Raw genomic sequence first — 22,685 nt, 5'->3', positions numbered from 1 at the left:
ACAGAAATGAAACTGCAATGCAGGTTGTAACTTGATTCTGGCACTTAAAATGTTCAACAAGATGCTGTTAGAAAATGCAGGAAAATGCCGGATCTGGGATATTCATGTAGGAGCTGATGGCATAGAGTGGAGTTGAAGGAAGGGCAGGGGGATGCTTGGCTAGAGGAGCCAAAAGACCATCCACTTGGAAAAACATTGCATGAAGAAGACAGTGGAGCAGAAGAGGTGGCCATACCTTTGGGGAGCTCCTAAGTAGCTGAAGCATAATCACCATGCCTGGAGGATGTCTTGCCAGGGACTGGATATGGGTTCCATAATCACCAGAAGGAAAGGAGCTGAGAAAGAGACAGTCATCTCCACCACAATTCCCCAGCTCCTCCTCTTCCCTGGGCTTCCTTCCCTCCAGCTCTACTTTCCTCCCCACCCCCACTTCAGTGTGTGGGAAGAGTTCCCATAGGGCTTGAATCTGGGGGCCCTGCCAACATGGATAATTAACTGTAGAAAAGTACAGAGGAAAGGAAGCCTGGCCTTGTGTTTGTTAAATTGTTATCCATAAAAACACAGCACTGTGCGGGGGTGTTGGCTGAAATCTTGGAACAAGGGGACACGGGACACAGCCCCTACGTGAATGTGCAGTCGCGGTCTGGTTACTTGCTCAAAGTGGTGTCCTGTGGTTGGAAACAAACCATGGGACTCAGAGGGCGTGATCACCAAGGACAAGGACGGACCTAGGGGACCAGGGGTCATTTTCATGCGCAAGCCCTTTTCTCCATTGAGGATGGTTTTCTGTGCAACTGAGGATGCACTAAGAGGAGTGATTGTGAGACTGAGCCACCATCCTTCTTTCTCTGAACAGATGTCAGAACATTAAAGATAACACCATCGGCATCGAGGAGAACGGCGTCTCCCTCACCTGTCGCTTTCATGTCACCGTCTTTAAGTTCATTGGAGACTACGACGAAGTTCACCTTCACTGTGCCGTGTCCCTCTGTGACTCAGAGAAATACTCCTGTAAAATTGTAAGTGTCGTGGGGGATGCTCAGGTGCCTGATGCCTGGTGACTGCTTGGTGGGTGCTCCCAGCGTGCTGGTGGTGGGTGCTAGGAGTGGGCGGCCACCCTCTATAGGGGACCCCAAGGCAGGGTGACATCTCCTTACTCATCTCTCTCTGAATTGTCAACTGGTCAACCAGCCATTTGCTAAGTCTGGTGTCACTTGTAACACTACACCAGGGTGCCTTCACATTAGACTACAGACACTAGAGAACAAATAGTTTTTGTTCTCTAAGAAGTTCACATTCCTGCCCAAGTCATCTCCATCCTCCAGTTTTAGTTCCCACCCCCCTCCAAATATCCCCAAACATTGCCATGTCCTTGGGGCGGCAAACTGCCTGGTAGAAGATGGCTACAGCAGTCATCAGGAGCGTTCAGCCAGTCCTGAAGATTTATCACACATGGTTTCACCCAATGTGTCTATTTAAAAGTAATAAATAAAAAATATCAAAAGACATTTCAAAAATAAAAATGTAAGGAACCCACACGTGCACCCCATGGTTTAGTGGATCTTGGGGGAGCTCAGGGTCCCTACTGCATCCATAATCATTCCAGGATCTACTAAGCAGTGCTGTGACCTTAATCTTGTGAGAACTGGTCTCTCCCCTTCCCTCCCCTCCACTCACAAAAGCAAATGACAACATAAACATGAATGTTCTTAACACAAGTGAGAAATGAGCCTTGTAGATCTGTTGAGAGGAGGAGGTTGGAGGGCATTATGGGGAAAACCAATCTGGACTGTGCACTACACTCAAAGCGTCTGCCTTCCTCCATGACCATTTCCTTGGGGCCACATTTCTGTGGATGCCAGGCTCTACTTTCTTAGGCCAGGTGACTTGAGTCTAATGACCACTGCGCAGAGCTCCACTCCATTTATGCACATGCTCCTGTGGTTCCTCCCAAACCCTGGAGGGGCCACCAGGGTGAGGCTGAGGATGAGGTACAGCCCATCATCTCCTTGACACGAGGCAGACATTGTCACCACACGTAGTTACAGCCTGCAGGTTTGATTGCCCCAACATCTGGCTCCTAACCTCAGATGATCCAGCTCATGCTCACCCTGTGCCTGCATCAAGATGTGAATTATGGTCCGATCCACTTGCAGATGGGACTGCATACATTAGTACCTGATGAGACATGGCAACCCTCACTCCCCAAGCAGAGAGCCTCTTTGAATCTAATTCTAGCGTGGAGAGTGTATTTAATTCTGCTTGACATAAAGTCTGGAGTCCCATTGGGCTCAGTGATCAAGAATGCATTGGTTCTAATTAATCTGAGCAGCACTAGTGCTGGAGGCCAGAGGCACTGCCTCGACTGGAGGCAGAAATGTGGCAAAGAATAAGTTATCACGTTAATTGTGTGAAAATTGCCCTCTGATGGTTCTTTCTTTTAGAATTGCCCACAAAATTCCAGGATCGCCTCGGATTACACAAAGGAACCCAAGGAACAGATCATTTCAGTGGGACCTATTAGGAGAAAAAGTATGTATGTTCCTGGAAACACAGTATCAATTATTAAGACAATTGGCCTGGAAGGCTCAGCCTGGCTCCACCTGCGACGTGGGTCTGGTGGATGAGGAGGTGGCCGAGGGGCCTCGGGGACCAGCACACTGCCAGCTTCCTTCTGGAGGTCTTTTCATTGGCTTAAAAGCCAAACTGCCGTGGGCTATCCTTGTAGCCTTTCTTCTCTTTAAAGGCTCATCTTGGTTACCAGTTGATGGTTGATTTGCCCACCTGTTCATTAATTTGCCCACCTGCCTGTTTTCAGGGCTCGACTGGTGTGAGGACAACGGAGGGTGTGAGCAGATTTGCACGAGCCGGGTGGATGGGCCTCTGTGCAGCTGTGTGACCGGAACCCTCCAGGAGGATGGCAGGAGCTGCCGAGGTAAGGGTGCCGAGGGAGGGCTGGGGCCGGCAGCCAGGGACCCAGGAAGACCCCTGCCCCAGAAGGAGGGAGCAAGTCCTGCGTGAAACACAGTCAGCAGTGTGCCTCAGGAAATTTCAGGAGAGATGAGGAGGACTCCCAGAACACTGGCTCTCATCTGCCTGTATGTGCATATGTATGCATGTATCTGTGCTTGGATGCATGCATGCATGTGCATGTGTGTGTGAAGGCATGTGCATGTGTGCATGTGTGTATACATGCACATATGTATGTGTGTGCATGTTGCATATGTGTATTTAAATTTTAACCTTTAGATCCCCAATCATTCCACTTAAAAAATGCAGATAAAGAAGCTATCCAGACATTTCAGGGCTGTATGTTGGCCATAAATCTGGCTGCCAAGTGTAGTTTGGCTGCAGTTGGCATTGGGGTGCTTGTCTAGTTACCTGGTTTTCCTGATTCTGTGGGGTAGGCAGCAGGATTTCCTTAAAGACTGGATTTGTTCTGCATCTTTGCCACCTTGCTCGGGGCCATTCAGAAAAAATAGTTCCTGATATAAGAAGTCTCCTGTCTCTAGTGGAGTGCTGAAAAAATGTCTGAATCGTTTGACATTCCTCCCTCCCTCCTCCCACCAAAATACTCACTGTGTCCCCCCTCTGTCCACAGCCTCTAACTCTTCCCTGGAGCTTCAGGTCTGGACAATCCTGATTATCCTGACCCAGGCTTCGCTATGGCACTTTGTGTACACATCAGGCCTGACCTCATAATTCATTCAAGGTTGCTATATAAAGTACTGTAATTTACTAACTGCCACTCCCCCTAGGGTAGAGTGTGTGTGTCCCCCAGTACAGGCACAGCCCCTCCCTTCATGTCACAGGCCCAGAGGCACGTGATCTCCCTCCCAGCCCCCCACCACTGTCAGCATCTGCAGTAGGGTGGAAAAGGTGTGGAAAGCACACATCCCCTCCACTACCCCCACCCCACCCCAGACACAAAAATCCAGAAAGGAAATGGCACCTGATGTTGGGGCAACACTGCCATCTCTGGGGTGCCTGGGGGCATTGTCTTTTGGTTTTATAGACAGGGTCATTGGAATGTTTTAGGGGAATGCTGGAACTTTTTTTTTTACCACCTCCCCCCCCCCCCGAATCATTCTGGTGTTTCAGAAGGGTGGGCTCTGCTGCAGGCCTTGCTCTCTTGTTCATGATGAGATTCTTCCTCTCCGCTGGCCTCCCCCTTTGCCCTGTCCACCTCAATAGGCCTTAAAGAACACCCCTCCCCCATCCCATCCCACAGCCCAACCCGCCCCTCCCACCTTGTATTACAAATCACCCACATCATTTTCCAATGTGTGTTATCTTTAAATAAACTTTGTGTTCAAGTATTCTCATTCTTTGGTGACTCAGCTCCTTCCCCCAGCTGTTAAGCTTTGCGCACGGAGTAGCAAGGAGGGTGGATGGAAGCAAAGGGGGAAAATTTTTTTTAAAAAGCAGCTGCCATTGAACCAGGCAGATCCATCACCGTGGACAGTAGAGCTCGAATGAGCCACACTGCATTCCTGCTTCAGGGCGCATACAGAGCAGACAGCGGCTTCGTGAGAGCAGCAGGCCGAGTCCTCCTCCTGAGTGCTGCGTGAGCGTGCATTAACCGCAATTAACTGCAAAATGGAGGGCCCGCTAAATATATCTCTGGAGTGCCTCCTCTTTTAAGGTTAAAAACCAGGTAAAACACACTTCAAGTCTCTTTTTGAAGTTGTCATGGATTCTAACTGATGATAGCATTTTTTTTCTGGGACCTCTAAAAAACAGAGCAGAAATGCTTAGCATTATTAGTGTGTATGTGTTTGTATGTGTGTGTTATGTGTATGCATGTGTTATGTAAGTGTGTGAGTGCATGTATGTATGCGTGTGTGTATGTGTGTGTGTATACGAGTGCTGGGAACGGATCTGAAGCCCTCCAGCCAACCCTCTATCACATTAGCCGCACATCCACTTCTGCCCCTTTGCTGGTCTGTTGGAGACACGAGTCCCTCGGACGTGTCTGCCAGGGTGGCAGAGTTCTGCCTCCTGAGTTGCTGGGATTACAGGTGTACGCTGCTCAAACGTAGCCAAACGCTTAGCAGCCTCGGACATGGGTGCAGTGCAGCAGCTGCTGTCCGGCAAGTCAAAGGTCCTCGGCCCACCCCGCCTCTGGGCTGACATCGGCACTGAGCCATTTTGTTCTGTCCGTCCCCTTGGGAGAGCCACCCAAGCCAGCTGGTCGCAGCAGTCACATGGGCCACGCGGCTGGGGAGACGCCTAGATGTCTGCGTGTGCCTGGAGAGTGCAGGGTGACTGGGGAGCCTGGAGATGAATGCAGGAGTGGACCCATCCATTGAAACTGAAGCTCGACATGTCATCGTCACCATAGTAGGAAGTGGTACTCTATTTATGTGACACCATAACCCCTCACCCTGCCCAGGAAGACTCCAAACCAGCGTTTGTACCATAGAAGCTACACCGAAACTCAAATAATACTAGACCGTGGGTTAAACCCAGTGCTATCTCACTTACTGCCTTGAGTTCTTTAGCTGAACTGAAAACAAAGCCAGGCAAGGAGCAAATGATACATGACTTATTTGCTAAGTCCTCTTTATTGATTCTCATATCAAAGTCATTCGAAAGGACTCAATTCAAAAGGTAGGGTTTTTGGAACTTTCTAATTTGACCCTTTCTTCCTGCAGCTTTGCTCTTGGCAAGTTGGCTTTCTCCCTCAGCTGACACCCTTCCCCAACCTGGCATTGGAATGAGCCATGATTATGGAGCCAATACGGGAAACCCCAAGATCTTAGGGACCTAAAACAACAAAGATCCCCTCCCTGGGATCTCCTCCTCGCTGACATCCTGGAGTTGGGCTGGTGGGGTCTTTGGGGGACTTGGTCACCCTGCCAACGAGCTCAGCGCTTGGCTTGACCTGGGCAAGGAGCGGGCCTGGAGAAGGCCCACCCCAGCTTTCCCCACCTGTGCCCAGTGGGGCTCCCTCTGCTCCCTGGAGGGGCACACACCCTGCCTGCGGCCCAGTGCTTCTATCTAGAAGGGAGCTGGGTCCACAGAACTGAACCCAGGCTGGCCTTCCCTTAAGCTAACTTCCTGCCAGGCAGAACATGGCCGTCTACGCTGTCTCTACCCCAAACACAAATCCGCCCAGATCTCCGTATCTGTAAAATGACAGGAGGGAAAACCAACCGTCATTTTTGTGAGAAAATGTCGCAAGACTGGCATATTCCACGAGATAGTATACATTAAGATGATACCAGAACATGACTTATTCCCTGTACTCAATGTAGATAAATAAATAAGATTGGCCTCAAGCAGGGGGAGAGTAGAAAAAGAAAATCACATACTTAGCACAGATTAGAAGAGGAAGTTGATTGGGAGTCTTGGTGTGGAGAGAAAACACCTGGCATGGTGTGCCGGCATGTGTGACCATGGAGATTCTGAAATGAGTTTCTAAAGCAGTCCTGGGGGGCGGCGAGGGGATGGCTCCCTGCTCACAATCCCAGTGGTGAAACTTAAGAGCACAAATTGTTTACCACAGACTCGTCGTCTATTTTTAGAACCATTTGACATTTAGTAAGAGCTCGAAATCTAATAAAAATTTCTTTCAACCCAAGGAATTAAGTAATTATCCAAAAGATGACAGTCATGCAGGGCTCGAGTAACAAAACCTTACTTCTTTACTAATGCTGAATTAATGAAGCAGCTACTCCATCATGAACCTCGAAGCCTCTCCCCTGAAGCTCGAGGTATGTCTATACTTTGTATTTCATTGAAATTCGCCCTGTTCAGAGCCTGCCAGGATTTTTACTGGTGTGTGTGTGTGTGTGTGTGTGTGTGTGTGTGTGTGTGTGTGTGTGTGTGTGCACTGACATTTATGGGGGAAAACGAAAAGCAAAGAGCACCCTCTAGTGTCCACATTTTTTAACATTGCATAAAACTCAAATTTATATCAAAACACACCAATCAAATGAGGGCTCCCACTACTTTCTGCCCAGCCCTCCCCCATCCCCGCCTCTCCACCAACCTTAGATACAGAATATAGCTTTAGAAAACACATCAAATGCCAAGGACATTTCATGATGAACAGTAGGATATTTATTTTTATGCACACAGTAAGCCTCATTCCAGGAAAAAGCCAGCTTTGAGGCACCCTAGGCTCATTCTGCTCTTCATATCTACGTCCCTAATGTGATGAAAAACATAGCTGTGGAGAAAAATTAAGTATCTCTTTAAGAGACTGAGAAATAAACAATTGGATCAAGGAAAACCCATGAAATATTTAGTGCCCCCCCTTTATTCCTCCCACAGCAGAATGTAAAATACTTCCCTGTGTTTTCCAGCAAGAGCAATAACTCCGCTGACTAATAGAAGGCTGTGTTTGTGATGGTTTAATTATGTTTGCTGAAATACGACTCTCCTCTAAGAAAACATCTCCATGGCAGAAGGACAGAGGGGATAGAAATAAAACGCAAAAGACTTATCGTTCCATGAAGAACCTGGCAATCAAATTCTATTTGCCAAAATAAAATGGAGGAAAGATATTCACTGTACACTTTGGTGTGTGTTTCTGTTTGCATAGGACCATTAGCATAGCTACTGCCTTATTCAATAGCACATAATATCCATTGTGAACTCTGTGTGTGTGTGTGTGTGTGTGTGTGTGTGTGTGTGTGTGTGTGTGTGTGTGTGTGTGCATGTGCCAATGGGGCTTGAGCTTGGGGCCTGGGTGTTTTCCCTTAGCTTTTTGGCTCAAAGCCCGTGGTCTATTTTGGTCTTTTTGCTGGTCATTGGAGTCTCAAGGACTTTTCTGAGTGCTCTAGCTTCGAACCATGATCCTCAGATCTTAATCTTCTGAGATTGCACATGTAACCACCGACATTGCGTAAGATATTCTCCCATTAGATGAAACAATGTTACAATGTAACCTCTTCTACTGCCAACTGTCTTACCTCTTCTATTTAATATTGCTACATTTTGAATAGTGCAGAACCATTAGAGGTGTGCCTGGTTGGAAATTCTATCATACTTGGCACGAAAATGAAAAACAAACACACTGGTATTTGCATGCTTTTGCATGTGGGGTTAGCCAATAATTCTCCATTTCTAATAACGATAATATGGAGACAACAAATAGCCTTTTAAGAACAAAGAGCCCACAGACCTATTTTCCCCTGTTCCCCCCCCCTAATTCTTAAGTATCTTTGTAAAATGACAGCACAAAAAGCCACCAATGTTGTCCTGCCTTTGTTGGGAAAATATATTATTTTGCTGAAGGAAGTGATGTATTTAATTAGCTGAAGACTGGAAAATCTTTGCCTTGCATCTGCCCGGAGTTCTGGTAAATGTAGACTACACTGTAGCTATGGGAGCAGAGTCTATATTGCTTCTAAGCTCATCAGGTGTTTGCCTAAGGCACACAAACATCGTGATTTCTTTCCCCTGTCACAAGTGTTCTGAATTCCATAACCATCCTGGTTATTAGATATGATTTGCATAACCACGTGGATCTCTGGGACGAAGAAGTCATAAGTATGCATGTGTGCATGCATTCACAGTTTGCACCAGTCCTTGGCTGTTGATGGCTGCAACAGACAGTTACAGAACCCCTGCACTGGAGCAGAGCAGGAAGCCTGCCCCGCGGAACTGCCATGATCAGAAAGCAATTTGGCAAAGTCGTTTGACAGGGAGAAAAACGATTGAGCATATAATGTGATCGCTCCTCGGTGCCACATCAGAATATTCACGACATGAAGTGAGAAGAAGAGCCATGAATAGCACAGAACATAATTTTTGCCTTTTCAACAGCCACAGGTTCCAAAGGTGAGTGGAAAAAAAGGCTGTGAATGTGAATTCCGCGTGGTACTAGAGCTGGAACGGAAAGCCTCACACTTGCAAGGCAGATGCTGTCTATTGAACCATGCTTCCAGTCCATTTTTTCATGTTTCTGAGGTAGGGTATTCTCTGGGCACAGGACTGGAATATGATCCTCCATATCCCAGACTCCCAGGCACTTGAAATGACAGGAACACACACAGAACCATGCCCGGACCTCAGCTGAGATGGATGGGTCTTTCTTGTGTGTGCATCACCAGACTGTCCTTAAACCACGATCCTTCTCACTGCAGCCTCCCAAGTAGCTGGGAATACACACGTGAGTGACAGGTGACTGGACCATTAGCCATCAGCTCCCATCATTTTACATGTCATGTGTAAACACCTGGAAAACCGCAAGGCTTTTCACCACGTCTTAGGATATTTATTCTACTTGGAATTTTTCCTTCTCAGCTGAAATATACATACATAGATAGATGATAGCTAGCTAGATAGATAGATAGACATATATATATATATATAAATGTGCAGGGGTGTAAAAATTGGAGCAGCAGAACCTTTTAGATCTGTGAAGGCAGAACAAGAATGCTTCATTCAAGATGCAGTGAAGCCCGGGGGTGGGTGGTGGAGGCAGCGAGCAGGGAGAAGACCCAGCACCCGCCCTGCTTCTCCCATGACCTTGAGCTAGGACAGCAAGACGCTCCAGGACTACCCCGCCTAGAAAGGTCAAGCAAAGGAAAGGCATTGGCAACTTGGACTAAAACTCCTGGGCAGTAGAGAAAACAGTCTTAGCGCTCTGTTCTCTGGAAATGCTACAAGAACATTGACTCGCTCAGCATTCATTCAGTGAGTAAAAATCTACTGGAACCAAGAGCCAAGAAATAAAATATAAAGACAGGATTTCCCCGAGGAAGAAACTCAAATCTAACAAAACAATTCCTTGTAGATACTAAACTAATATAAAGGAAAGAAAAAGATGTTTTGATACAATTGCCTTGGAATGAACACAGACCTCATAAATGGAGAAAATGAAATGGATCATCCTGAACAGTGAGTAAATGAATATTAGAGTTGATTTATAGAATACAGAAGACATCTCCCCCTGGAGGTGTTGTCACACTTGACCATTCTCTTTAGCCCAGATTCCAGCTATACAGGGCAGGTTCCTTTTTAAAATTTCTATAAAGATGTGTGTGTGTGTGTGTGTGTGTGTGTGTGTGTGTGCTTGCATATGCACGTACTTTTATTGTGTAGAGAGAATGATAGAAGGAGCTAGAACCAGAGCCACAGACAAAAGAGACACAGACACAGATAGACACACATGCGTGTGCATAAACGCGCGCGCACGTGCGTGCGCACACACACACACGCACGCACACACAAGGAACAGAAAGAGAAACAAAACCAGAGACAAAGACAAAGCTAGAAAGGAGAGAGGGAGAGAGAGAGAGAGACAGAGAGAGAGACAGAGAGACAGAGAGAGACAGAGAGACAGAGACAGAGAGAGACAGAGAGAGACAGAGAGAGAGAGACAGAGACAGAGAGAGAGAGAGAGAGAGAGAGAGAGAGAGAGAGAGAGAGAGAGAGAGAGAGAGAGAGAGAGAGAGAGAGAGAGAATATATATTCGGATGAAAGTGAGCTGCACGGCACCAGTTCTGAGGAATCTCAAGTTCTGAGGAATCTCAAGTTCTGAGGAATCTCAAGCTCTCAGCGGTCCTCCCCTCTCGTGTAAGTGCTAAGTGGAAGCTCTGCTGCCCCGCTGGCTGGCCCCAGGGCTCAGCCATTTGTCGTCCACATTCCCCTCACCTGCCTTAAAGCTTCTCCAGGAATGTCCGGAGCTCGGCTTTCTGCTTGTCTGGTTTTGTCAGGACAATACCCCCAACTTGAGCTGCAGAAAAGAAATTCTGAGGTTTTGTACAGTTTTTGTGAAAGGAATGCAGCCCTCTCAAACGAACTTCAAAGAAAATTGGGGCCTAAGGCTTTCACTAAACCACCTTAGGCACAATACATGGCAAATACCAGCAAACAAAGTTCCCCAAAGCAAAATAAAACATCCTCACAACAAACAACAAAAACAAAAACACAACAGGAAATTCTAAGCACTAACTACCAATGCATTTACCTCTTTAAACGCAAATTAGAGAGCTGGGAGTGTGGCCTATCGGTAGAGTGCTTGCCTAGCATGCACGAAGACCTGGGTTCGATTCTCCTGTACCACATACATAGAAAAAGCTGGAAATGGCACTGAGGCTCAAGTGGTAGAGTTCTAGTCTTGAGAAAGTCCAAGGACAGTGCTCAGGCCCTGAGCTCAAGCCCAGGACTGGCAAAAAAAGCAAATTAGAAAGCATGTAAATATGTTCATCTACCCTTCTTAATAAAATAAAGTGATGCCTTAATGTGAAATGTATATTCTTGAGCCAGACACACATCCCAAAAATGACACCACGTCTCCAGCCTGGCCTGCAGGTGTCTTGCCACACCAACGAGCATGTACTAACTGGTCCTTTGGTTTTTAGTTTGTTTGGATTTTTGTTTTTTCAGATAGGGTCTTGAAATATTGTCCAGGTCAGGCTTGCACTGAAACCCTCCTCTCTGCATCTCCTGAATCGCTGGGATTACAAGTATGCACCAAAACACTCCCCTAGTAATTATTGAAACCTTATGTTACCTGGGCTGGGGTGTGTGGCTCAGATGGTGGAGCACTTGCCTAGCAAGATGGGGTACTGAATCTGAACCCCAGTTCTGTGAGACAAAACAAAACCAAAACGAACCACTCCCGTGGTGTCTCAGTATCCCCAGTTGCTATTATATTGTAGATGTACTGAGGATTAGTTGGTAGAGAATTATATCTATAAGAATATCAACTAATCTAGCTTTTGCTTTTCTTATTAATACTATCAATCATTTACATGGTATAAGAATATGTTTCTTCTTGCAGCAAGCCATTGCTTTTCCGTTGGTCTAAGGGACTTCTCATTAATTGCTTCAAAATTTTCTTCATTTGCCTGCCTTTCCCTGTTTCTCTTCAGTTTCCACATGAAGTGTAGGAGTGTTTTATTGTTGTTTTTCAATTAATTTTAACTGCAACCCAAGGAGGGACAAAATCAGTGAAGTTATTAACGTCTTTAAAACACGAAGCCACTTACTGCAAAAGCTTTGCTACAGAAATCTCTTATGGGAATAATTTCCAAAAAGCATGGTGGTGTTTCTGAATGCCAAAGTGCCATTTAAAAAGGAAACTCACCATGCATGCAAGCTTTCCTAAGAGGCAAGAGGAATGAAAAGCTACTAAAAACAGTAATGCATTAAGGAAGAGAAAATAAGCAGATTTCATTTATTAAAAATTATGTAAACAGTCATTTCAGATCCATTATTAATGCACTTAGATCTTTGTGCTGAGTGTTATCAGCAGGTAGAAATAGAAGATGAAACTCTTTTCCCAATTAGCATTTAAAAACAATCAGGGGGCTTGGAGTTTGGCCTAGTGGTAGAGTGCTTGCCTAGCATGCACGAAGACCCGGGTTCAAATCCCTGGTACCACATACATAGAAAAAGCCGGAAGTGGTGCTGAGGCTCAAGTGGTAGAGCTCTAGCCTTGAGAAAGTCCAAGAACAGTGCTCAGGCCCTGAGTCCAAGCCCAGGACTGGCAAAAAAAAAATCAGAAAACAAAAAGCAAGAACTAAGGTGGGCACTGGTTGCTCACACCTCTCATCCTAGCTACTCAGGTGGCTGAGATTTGGGTATCATGGTTCAAAGTCAGCCTAGGCAGAAAAGTCTATGAGACTGTTACCACCAATTAACCACCAAAAAGCCAGAACTGGGGCGTAAGTGGTCAAGTGGCCAACCTTGGGTGCAAAAACTGAGTTTAAGCCATAGTACTGGCACACCACACACACACACACACACACACACACACACACACACACACACACACCCCACATACTACCACAACAAAAATAAAAAATAAAGCCAGGCACTGGTGGATCACACCTGCAATCCTAGCTGCTCAGGAGGTTGAGATCTGAGGACTGTGGTTGAAAGCCAGCCCAGATAGAAAAGTCCATGAGACTCTTATCTCCAGAAAAACGAAAGTGTCCTAAAACTAAAGGTTCCTAGTGGAAGACCACTGCCCTTGAGCAAAAGAGCTCAGAGACAGCGCAGTGCCCAGGACCCCACTGCAAGCCCTACGACCAACAACAACAAAAGTAAAATCAAATAAAAATAAAACAAGAACTTCTTCTCAAAATACCAATCCTCTTAACAGTTCTATAGCCTATGAAAATGCAATCAACAGAAGTTTGAAGATGAAAATAGACTTTGTAAGTTTGCAAAAAGAACAAAAGAGAAGTCAAAAAAGGTTGTTCCCTTGGCATTCTCTAAATTGAATACCAGGGAATATTTTTTAACTACAAAGATCTACCTCAAACTTTTGATGAAATAATGGGAAACATTTTATAAGTAAAAAAAAGACAATTATCTTCAAAAGATCTTAGTAATTTGTCAGCATTTACCTGGTGAATATAGAATTTGTGGCTAGAGATCAAGCAGGATAAAGAAATATTCATGAAGGAGTCTAAAATGGACTGGTTACTGGCTCTAAATCTGATTTTTTGCATGATGGTGTATAGAAGCCAGACCTGTCCAAGATGCTCCGGCCCTACAGCTTACTTCTTCGCTCCCTTTATTTCTTTTATATTCCTATTTCTTTTATATTCCTTCTACCCCTTCTTTTAATTGTATTCAAACAATTCTTCGATGCACTAACAGAAATAGAGAAATTTTACAATAAAAACAGCTTTATAGAGAAGTAGAAAAGAAAAGGAGATTTGGAATATAACGTCATGCCCAGTTGAGACTTTTTTATTTTTTGCATGTCATGAAATCGTATTTAAGTGTGAAGAGTGGGCCATGAGTTGGAGTCTTAGCTCTCCAACCAAAATTTCCTGTCCTTCAGTTGAGTGCCGACGGCATAGGAAAGGAATGTAGGAGGAAATACAGATGTAACTATCCGTTAAGACCCACCAAGGATTCGCTGTTTCTGTTGGATCTACATATCCAATGTCCCTTTTGTCTGCCAGGACAGCAATTTAAGCCAAGAATCAGAATAATGGTGCAGAACCAGACTGTCAAGTAAGTCATTGTATTACACAGGATGAGCAGAAAGAACTTGTTTCCTTCTGCATGTCTCCTGGGAGGACATCACCTGGCCGTGCGCACACACCATGCTCAATGCCAGCACGGAGTTACAGGCGACATCTTCCTTACAGAGCTCTTCCCTCCTCTCCAAAGGCGCCACACCAACGAGTGAGCCAGGAAAAGCACTGCGCTTCTGCAGAGTCTGGGAACACAGCTCTGTCTGTGGTCTGAAGTTGAGACGACGTTGTGGCGGGCAACGTGGCTGCTGTAGAAGTGGCAGGAGGGTGACTGGAAACTCGATATTCCAGGAGCCTGCCACAAACCAGCTGACTTGGAGCTGGGGGCAAGGTTCAGATGTTCAGGTGCAATGCCTACGCCGTGGCTCCTCAATACCCTCAGCTCGGATCTGATGCCTAGCCACGTCTGGGCAATGATCTCCAAACATCTGCATGGCTCACTAAGAAGATTTTTGAAGCTGGGCACTGATGGCTCACACCTATAATCCTAGCTATTCAGAAGGCTGAGGTCTGAGGATCACGGTTCAAAGCCATCCTTGGTGGAAAGTCTGTGAGATTGGTATTTCCAATTAGCCAGCAAAAAGCTGGCGCTCACACGGTAGAGCAACAAGACTTGAAGAAGAAAAGCCAACTGAGAGCCCAAGGCCCTGAGTTCAAGCCCCAGGACCAGAGCACACACAGAAAGAAATATTTTGAATTTGCCATCCTAAATTAGGATCTGTGTTTATGTGTAAACAATACGCATTATGAAGCATGCACAACATTTTTTAAAAATGAAGTTTTAAGTAAGTATAACATCTTGGCAGAAGAAAAAATTTATTGTAAAAACTTACCAGAAAATTCTATAAGCATGAGGTAAATAAGATTAATAAGATTTTCTAGTGCTGTTTTTTTAACTTATGAATGTGATTTCTAATTTGTTAAAAATGTTTTGAGAAACATGTCTGCAAATGATCAAAGAAAATGCCCAAATATTTACTTGACAGGATGGTAAATGTGTAATAAAAACTTGGTTGCAAAACAGCTCACATTATGAAAGAGTATATAAGTAGTTCAAAAAGTTCCTAATAAAACCATGTAGTATTATGGCACTACTGAGCTTTTTTTTTTTTTTTTTTAAAGGCAGGGCTCTACCATTTGAGCTACAGTGCTATCCCCAGCTTTCACGTAGGAAAGTCTGGGAGACTTATCTCCAATTAATTAGAGAAAGAGATGGAAGTGATGCTATGGCTCAAAGTGGTAGAGCACTAGCCTTGAGTAAAAGGAGCTCAGGGGGATGGGAGTTTGGCCTAGTGGTAGAGTGCTTGCCTAGCATGCATGAAGACCCTGGTTCGATTCCTCGGTACCACATACTTAGAAAAAGCCAGAAGTGGTGCTGAGGCTCAAGTGGTAGAGCTCTAGCCTTGAGAAAGTTCAAGGACAGTGCTCAGGCCCTGAACTCAAGCCCAGGACTGGCAAAAAAAAAAATGGAGCTCAGGGACAGAGCTTATGCCCAGAGTATAAGCCCCATAATTGGCCAGGAAGGAAGGAAAGAGGGAAGGAAGGAAAGAAGGGAGGGAGGGAGGGAAGAAAGAAGTAGGGAAAAGAGGGAGGGAAGGGAGGGAGGGAGGGGAGGGAGGGAGAAAAGAAGGAAGGAGGGGAGGGAGGGAGGGGAGGGAGGGAGAAAAGAAGGAAGGAGGGAAGGAAGGAAGTTGGAAACAAAGAAAGGACGTCAGGCTTGCCATCTCATTGCAGATAGACACTGGGGTTGCACCTGGCTTCGTTTCCCAACTATTTTGGGCCTGAACACATTTGAGTTCATGTTTTAGGGTGCACAGTTCCAGAATACACATCTATAAAGGAATCTGTGGGATCCAGGGAGAAAGGGAACTTGCCAAATTTCCTAAAGTGACAGGGTACATGTCTTTTTTATGCATGTGTCCATTGCATGCTCCCACAAACATTGCTGTTTCCTTCCCTCTAGTTTCTTATAAAGCATCTTTATTTTCTTATTATTTATAATAAAGCTTCTTCTTTATGCCAGTCTGGTAGGTGTGAAACAGTTTCTGAAGGCTCTAATCTAAATTTGTCTAATTACTACTGAGGTGAAGTATCTGAAAATGAATTTATGAGCCATTTGTGTTGACTTCTCTGTAACCATCTGTTAGTGTCTTTTTGCTCATTTGTCTAATAATTTGTTACCTTCCTATTGAGTCATAGAGTAATTTTCTATTCTGGCTTCTAAACTTCATATTCACATACACTGAAAAATATTCCTGTAATTGGAGACTTGTCACTCCTTCATTTTTTAAAAAGAACACAAGTTCTTAATTTGAATGCATTTGACATATCAATCAATAGTTTGTAGTGTCTGTGTATCTATTCTTAAGAAGTCACTGCTTAGCCCAGACTCATAAAACTATTCTTCTAGAAGCTTGGAGTGTGTGTGTGTGTGTGTGTGTGTGTGTGTGTGTGTGTGCGTGTGTGTGTGTGTGTGTGTGTGCGTGTGTGTGTGTGTGTGTGTGCACATGTTAGTACATTTAAATTTGAACTTAGGATCTTGTGTTCTTGCTTGGCTTTTCTCTCAGGACTAGCACACTTGAGCTCTAGCTCCACTTCTGGCCTTTTTTTTTTTTCTAGTTGGAGGTAAGACTCTCATAGATGTTTCCTCTCATTTTGGCTTCAAACTGGGATCCTCAGACTTCAGCCTCCTGAACAACTAGGATTTCAGGAGTTCTCACACACAACTTATTCTAATAGTTTTTAAATGTCAGCTTTTATATTTACATCGTTTCTATCTAGGATTGAGTGTTGTATGAGACTGGGACAGAATTTATTTTCTATTTTTACTTGATGACAAATAGCCCAAGCATACTATTTGTGTGACAGTCTTTCTTTTCTTTATGAAAGAAAGATTTTTGCATATGGATTTTTTTCCCCTGAGTTCTCCACCAGAGAGCGGGGGTGAAGAGCCGAGGTGAAAGAGGAGTGGTCCCGGGAGGCTTCGCTCTGACTCCTCAGCTAGGCAGCACTGCATCATTTCAAGCATCAAATTACGACCTGAAAAGGATTCATTTTGACCCGAGTCAGGGATTGGCTGTCACTGTTGCTCTGGTCCTCAGATCCCATCATCCTACTTTAGAACACACCCCAAGAGCTCAAAGCCAGCCCGGAGAGAAAAGTTTCTGACACCCTTTTCTCCAATTAACCAACCAAAGGCTAGAAGTAGAAGTGTGGCTCAAGTGGTAGAGCACAGCCTTGAGCAGAAAACACCACGCAAGAGCACCAGGTCCTGATGTCGGTCCCAGCGTGGGAACGTAACGGTTAGCAAGGTTCAGCACGCAGCGTTCCAATGCCTTCAGCGGCCATGTCAGCCACAGGGTTGCCAGCATTTCAGTCATCACAGAAATCCCCACGCCTCTAATCTCCTCTGCTGACTCCCCTCCAAACCTTATTCACCCAGCAAAACACCACCAGTAAGTGTTTCCAGGTGGAAAGGCAGTGCAGCGGAGAGAGAGCAAAACGCAGACACGTGAAAACCACACGAGCCTGCCGTGTCTGCCCGTGGAGTCGCCTCCTCCTCCCCACAGACCGCTTTCCACTGCAATGGCTCTCCTCCAGTCTTCGACATCGGCTACCCCAGGCATTCCTCATTCTCTGAGGGAAGCAGGGGCCATCAGGCAGCAGGGGCCATCTTCCTATCTCCATGCTACCACCGGATCTGCCCACCCCCCGTCCTCTGAGCCCTGCTCTTCTTCCTCTCCTGATAATGGTACCACACCCCCAGCCCAGGGTGGAGGTAAGCCGCTGCTCTTGTGCATCCGCTTACCTTCTTCATCATTTTCTCTCAAATATATGAAACAATCTCAGTCTCTTTACTGGGCCATTCTCAGTAGCAGACCCCAATAGCATAATAATAAGAGTTTTTGTTGTTGTTTTTAAGTCCGGCTATCCATGCATCTACAGTACCAGTCTATTCCTCCACTCCAGTCTGGAGCAAGAGCTCTGTAGAAGAATTGTGCATTTCCACTTCCTTTTCAATGCGCTTTGATCAGGATTTGGTCATTATCCATTCACTGAAACTGGTTTTCATGGAGTTGTGGTTTGCGGGCCTAAGGGTTGAAGCCGTAGTCTCCAGCTTTTGCTGCTGGTGGGAGTGGATGGCCCCCTGGTGACCCTGCTGCTTGGTGCAATAGAAGCTAGGAGGAGCTCATTAGGCTCTTGGAGGAAGTAAGTCAGTGCGGGCATGACTCCAGACCTCCTTCCCCTCCCCTCCCAATAGTCAATAGACCATGCCAAGTTTACACTGAAGACTGACAACACGGAGCCTATCATAATCAGACAGGGGAAGATCATAGACATGCAGACCATAGACAGGTATGTACTCATTAAAACGGAGTTTCTGAAGAACACTTAGTCACTTCAGGAAGTTCAATTTAGTATCGGAACAATAATCCCAGTGGGAACTACAGGAGGTGAATATGAGCACTTTTTTAATAATAGAATTTTTTTTTACCAGGCCTAGGGCTGGAACCCAGGGCCTGGGTGCTGTCCCGGAGCCTCTTTGTGCTCAAGGCAGGAGCTCTACCACTTGAGCTATAATGTCACTTCCAGTTTTCTGGTGGTTAATTGAAGATAGAAGTCTCACAGACTTTCCCACCCAGGCTGGCTTTGAACCGAGATCCTCAGGTCTCAGCCTCTGAGTAGCTAGAAGGACACCTGTAGATATTCTTGAGTGTTAAGATTATGGATGGCTTCATTTTCTTCTTTTTGCTTTCCTATATTTTCACTTTTTAAAGCGATTGGCCCACATTACCCAACACTGAAAAAGAAAAAAAAATCAACGAAGGGTAGACTGCTAATTCAGCATGATGTCTTTGTGAGCCAGGGACAGAGATAGAGCAATGGACAGACAAGGTTGGTGAGCAACCTCAGGGGAACTTTAGTTTGTAAAGACTTCATTACCAAGTTCAGGTCTAGCTTTCTTTTGTTTTCATTCTACTGATTTCTCAGAGAACGGACCCTGAGCACTGATTTGCAGGTGTAGCCTCGCCCAGGAGATGAGCCAGAAACCACGGCCTCCTGTGTCACTACGTCCGTCTGTCTTCAAGCTCGCCTCCTCTCCTCCCCTCAGCAGATGCCTGGGTTGCTTTGTCTTTCTAAAATCCAACTAGGAAAACAGAACGCTTGCATGATCCCTTTCACCTCTGTGTGGCAGAGCTTTCCGTGTCAGGCCATGCTGCGAGCCATTTTGCTGCTGTTGGATTGGCTGCTTTTGGATTCACTGCTACTGGATGATTGGCTGGCTGGGTGCCTCACTGAGCCCGCTCTGCTGCTGATAGGGAGGCTCAGTTAGGCAAGGGTTTAGAAACCACCGCATTCACTGTACTTGGCAAAGGTCGTTCTTATTGTGGGAATGAAGCAAAGACCTTATCCCTTGCCCAATCTGGTTGGGGAAAGCCCTAGAGCAGCTTCACTGCTCCATAGATATGCTGCTCTCAGGGAAGAGATTTAGCCTAGAGACTCAGACCTCACCTGTTTGCATGGAGAAGGGTGAGGGTTGCTGTGCCATGGGGGGGCTTGGGTAGGACAAAAGAGGAAAGGCAAAAGTCAACTCTTCTTGAGAGGTGCATTCTGCTCCCACTCAACTTCAGACTCAGAAGGGTTTCCTCAGCTCTTCCAAGCAGACTCATGCCAGCTGGGGACGGAGGAGGGGGGCTGCACCCCTGGGTCTCCTCTCTTCTCAGGCTTCAGCTGCCTGGACTCAATAATGACTGTTTCTGCAGCTCTCCAGCCTGGGGTCAGCCAGGACGTTGTAAGTCTGCTCTTGTGGAAGCCAATCAAAGAACTCTCTTTCCATCTCAATGGTTGCGTTCTGCTGGTTCTTAGCCTCTAGATGACTGTTCCGTAGGTTAGAGATACATGGAAGAATTCTACCATTCCTACACACTCATGGAAACAATGTCCCTTGATGATGGAAAGGTTTTTTTTCTGCTATTTTCATGTTTGAATGGAATTGACCTTTTTTGGGGGGGGGTGGTGAAGAGGTCAGTTATGGGGTTTGAACTCAGGGCACTTTTGCTCAAGGAGAGTGCTCTACCTCTTTGAGCCACAGTGCCACTTGTGTTTTTTGAGTGGTTAATTAGAGATAAGAGTCTCATGGGGACTTTTCTGCCTCAGCTGGCTTTGAACCACCATCCTCAGATCTCAGCCTCTAAGTATCCAGGATTACAGGCCTGAGACAGTGGCACCTAGCTCCAACAAAAGCCTTATATCCTGTATTTGGGAGCTGAGGTGGCCCTGGATGGGAGATCTCTAATCTACCACGAGATGGAGCCATTTGCTACTTTAATCCTCCAGGAAATAGATAGCTTTTCTATCCAGGCAGATCACTTCCTTCAGAAATTCAAACCACTGAAACAAAACTTAAAACAAGATTTATTTGAATTGTGTTTTCTTTAAAAACAACACTTATACGAACTGATGACTGAAAAAAATGCTTATAGATTTGAATAATGGGAATGAAAGCAAATCTGCATCACCATCTCCAGTTTCTAGAAACAGAATAGAACCACGAGTTGCATGGAAGGAGTCTGGCTGCCAGGCCTGTGTCTCTGCGTCTGTACGTACCTCTGCTGAAGACGTCGATAACCTGCCCTGCATCCACACTGCCAGTCTAGATCCATTGGTTAGCAGACTTTGGCCAAGCTCCAGCTCAACCTGAAGATGCAAGTGGAGGTGGTGACTGCATGTCTTTCTCACTTCTCAGAACTGAGCTGGGGTCTTCTTGGGCATAGTTTGATGAATGGCAAGGCAACCGTTGGGTTACACATCAGGTGGAACTGTGGCTGCTCTTCTCACTGCTGAGGGGTCTGCGGTGTGGTTCTGTCTGCCATCTCGGTGGACCTGCCCACAGATCCCAGAATGCCCTTGGGCCTCTTCCTCAGAAGGCATGAGAGAGGGAGCAGCCAGATGGGCCAAGAACCAGTTTGTCCAGAATCCAGAGCATTAGGGCGGTGTAACCTTTAAGAGGGAGCATAGAAATAGCTGAGAGCAATGTTAGATGAGGCCCACAGGTAGGATTTGCTGGGCTCGTGTTGGACAGCTGGGGCAGTGCCAGCCTGGAGCTTCTTTAACTGAAATAGCAGACAGGTGAGTCTCCCTTTGAGGTTGTAGTTTCCAAAGCCACTTTTTTCTAGTTTTAAGACCAGGCTGGGTTCTGTAGCAACATGTTGTTAGTAAATCATCATCATCATCATCATCGTCATCATCATCATCATCAATTACCATACTAATCAAACTACAAGGTCATACTTGTTAAAATCCACTAGATCTCTAAAGAAAGAAATAAACCTCAAAAAGGAAACAAAGTGAAACTCTAGACCTCAATGTGAGAAGTGTCAGAACGCTTCCTTTTGGAGTGGAGCCCTACACCTGTTTTTACCCTATGGGAACAGCCAGGAGACAGGAAAAGAGGCATCCCACTGGGTGTAAAGGAGACGCCAGCCACTTCTTAAAGTGTAATGGCAGCTTGTGAACTAACATGCTGACCCTGAACTATAGAAATTATGCGCTTGCCTCCCAGCTATACCTAGAGGCCTTCAATGAGGACAATGGATAGCATTCTTCAGGCTGGGACAGAAGCCAGACTGTTTATTTATAAAGCATGTCAACATCAAGTTCTCTGTGCTTTCCCAGGTTAAGAAATGGGCTGGTGGGAAATGTCATCTTTCTGCAAAGGTGAGAAGGCACTGAAATGCCTTTTCCAGTTCTTGCTTCAGTCAAAAGGACTAAGGGATTGAATTTAAGATTATTGCTTCCCCTCTTTCCAAAGAGCTGAGACAGAAGTACGGCATGCGGTCTCTGCCCATCCAAGAGGATGATGAGGTGCAGATTGTCCGAGGGCACTAGAAAGGTCAGCAGATTGGCAAAGTGATGCAGGTTTACAGGAAAAAGAGTGTCATCTATATTGGACGAGCACAGAGAGAAAAGGCCAATGGCACCGCTGCCTACACGGGTACCACCCCAGCAAAGTGGTTCTGACCAGACTGAAAGTGGACAAAGACCGCAAAAAGATTCTGGCACGGAAAGCCAAATCCCACCAAGTAGGAAAGGAAAAGGGCAAATACAAGGAAGAAACAACTGAGAAGATGCAGGAATGAAGTAATATTATATACAACGTTCATTTAAAAAAAACAAGTGGAAGAAAGAAAGAAAGAAAGAAAGAAAGAAAGAAAGAAAGAAAGAAAGAAAGAAAGAAAGAGGAAAGAAGAAAGAAGGGACAGAAAGGGCCTGGTGGAGGGTGAAACAGAGCAACCAGAGCGGCACAATCTTCTATTGGGCTTTCATTGGCAGCAGAGGACAGCCCAGAGAGCTCCTTCAGAGCATGGGGCGCCATTCCTGAAAATGAATGACACCCCCCCAAACAGAGCACATGGACTAGGCCCCCAATATTCCTCATAAAGGTGCCCTGTGGGGAAGCCCTAGTTTAGAACACTGCCCCTTCTGGCCTGAATTCTTCTCTTCTTGGATGTGCAAGTCTATGACTGGGCTGACTTTCTGGCAATAGGATGACAACATTGTGAGGCTACATAAAAGGATCAGGCGCAGGGAGCTGTGCAGAAACCCCCAGAAGTGTCTGCTGCTTCCTCCTTATTGTTTATATAATGTGTAGAAAAATAGGAATGAAGTCCCACACAATCCTCTAACAACTTGTGGATCCTGATTTTAGAGGTCACAGCCATTTTT

At 45.7% G+C, this 22,685-nt stretch overlaps 1 protein-coding gene across 1 annotated transcript in view; it reads left to right on the top strand.

The window, feature by feature from the left end:
- Window positions 1–4,042, top strand: part of Tecta (tectorin alpha) — a 62,389-nt gene extending 58,347 nt beyond the window's left edge. Inside the window, exons 20-23 of the mRNA XM_090319314.1 lie at window positions 857–1,019; window positions 2,445–2,532; window positions 2,819–2,935; window positions 3,602–4,042. Of these exons, the coding sequence (XP_090175440.1) occupies window positions 857–1,019; window positions 2,445–2,532; window positions 2,819–2,935; window positions 3,602–3,702 (469 nt within the window). The 3' untranslated portion in view covers window positions 3,703–4,042. The remainder of the gene's footprint in view (window positions 1–856; window positions 1,020–2,444; window positions 2,533–2,818; window positions 2,936–3,601) is intronic.
- Window positions 4,043–22,685: the final 18,643 nt, after the last annotated feature.

Source organism: Megascapheus bottae, chromosome 27 (assembly GCF_031878675.1).
Source record: "Megascapheus bottae isolate mThoBot1 chromosome 27, mThoBot2.hap1, whole genome shotgun sequence".
Taxonomy (NCBI): domain Eukaryota; kingdom Metazoa; phylum Chordata; class Mammalia; order Rodentia; family Geomyidae; genus Megascapheus; species Megascapheus bottae.
This window is presented reverse-complemented; position numbering and strand designations above follow the sequence as displayed.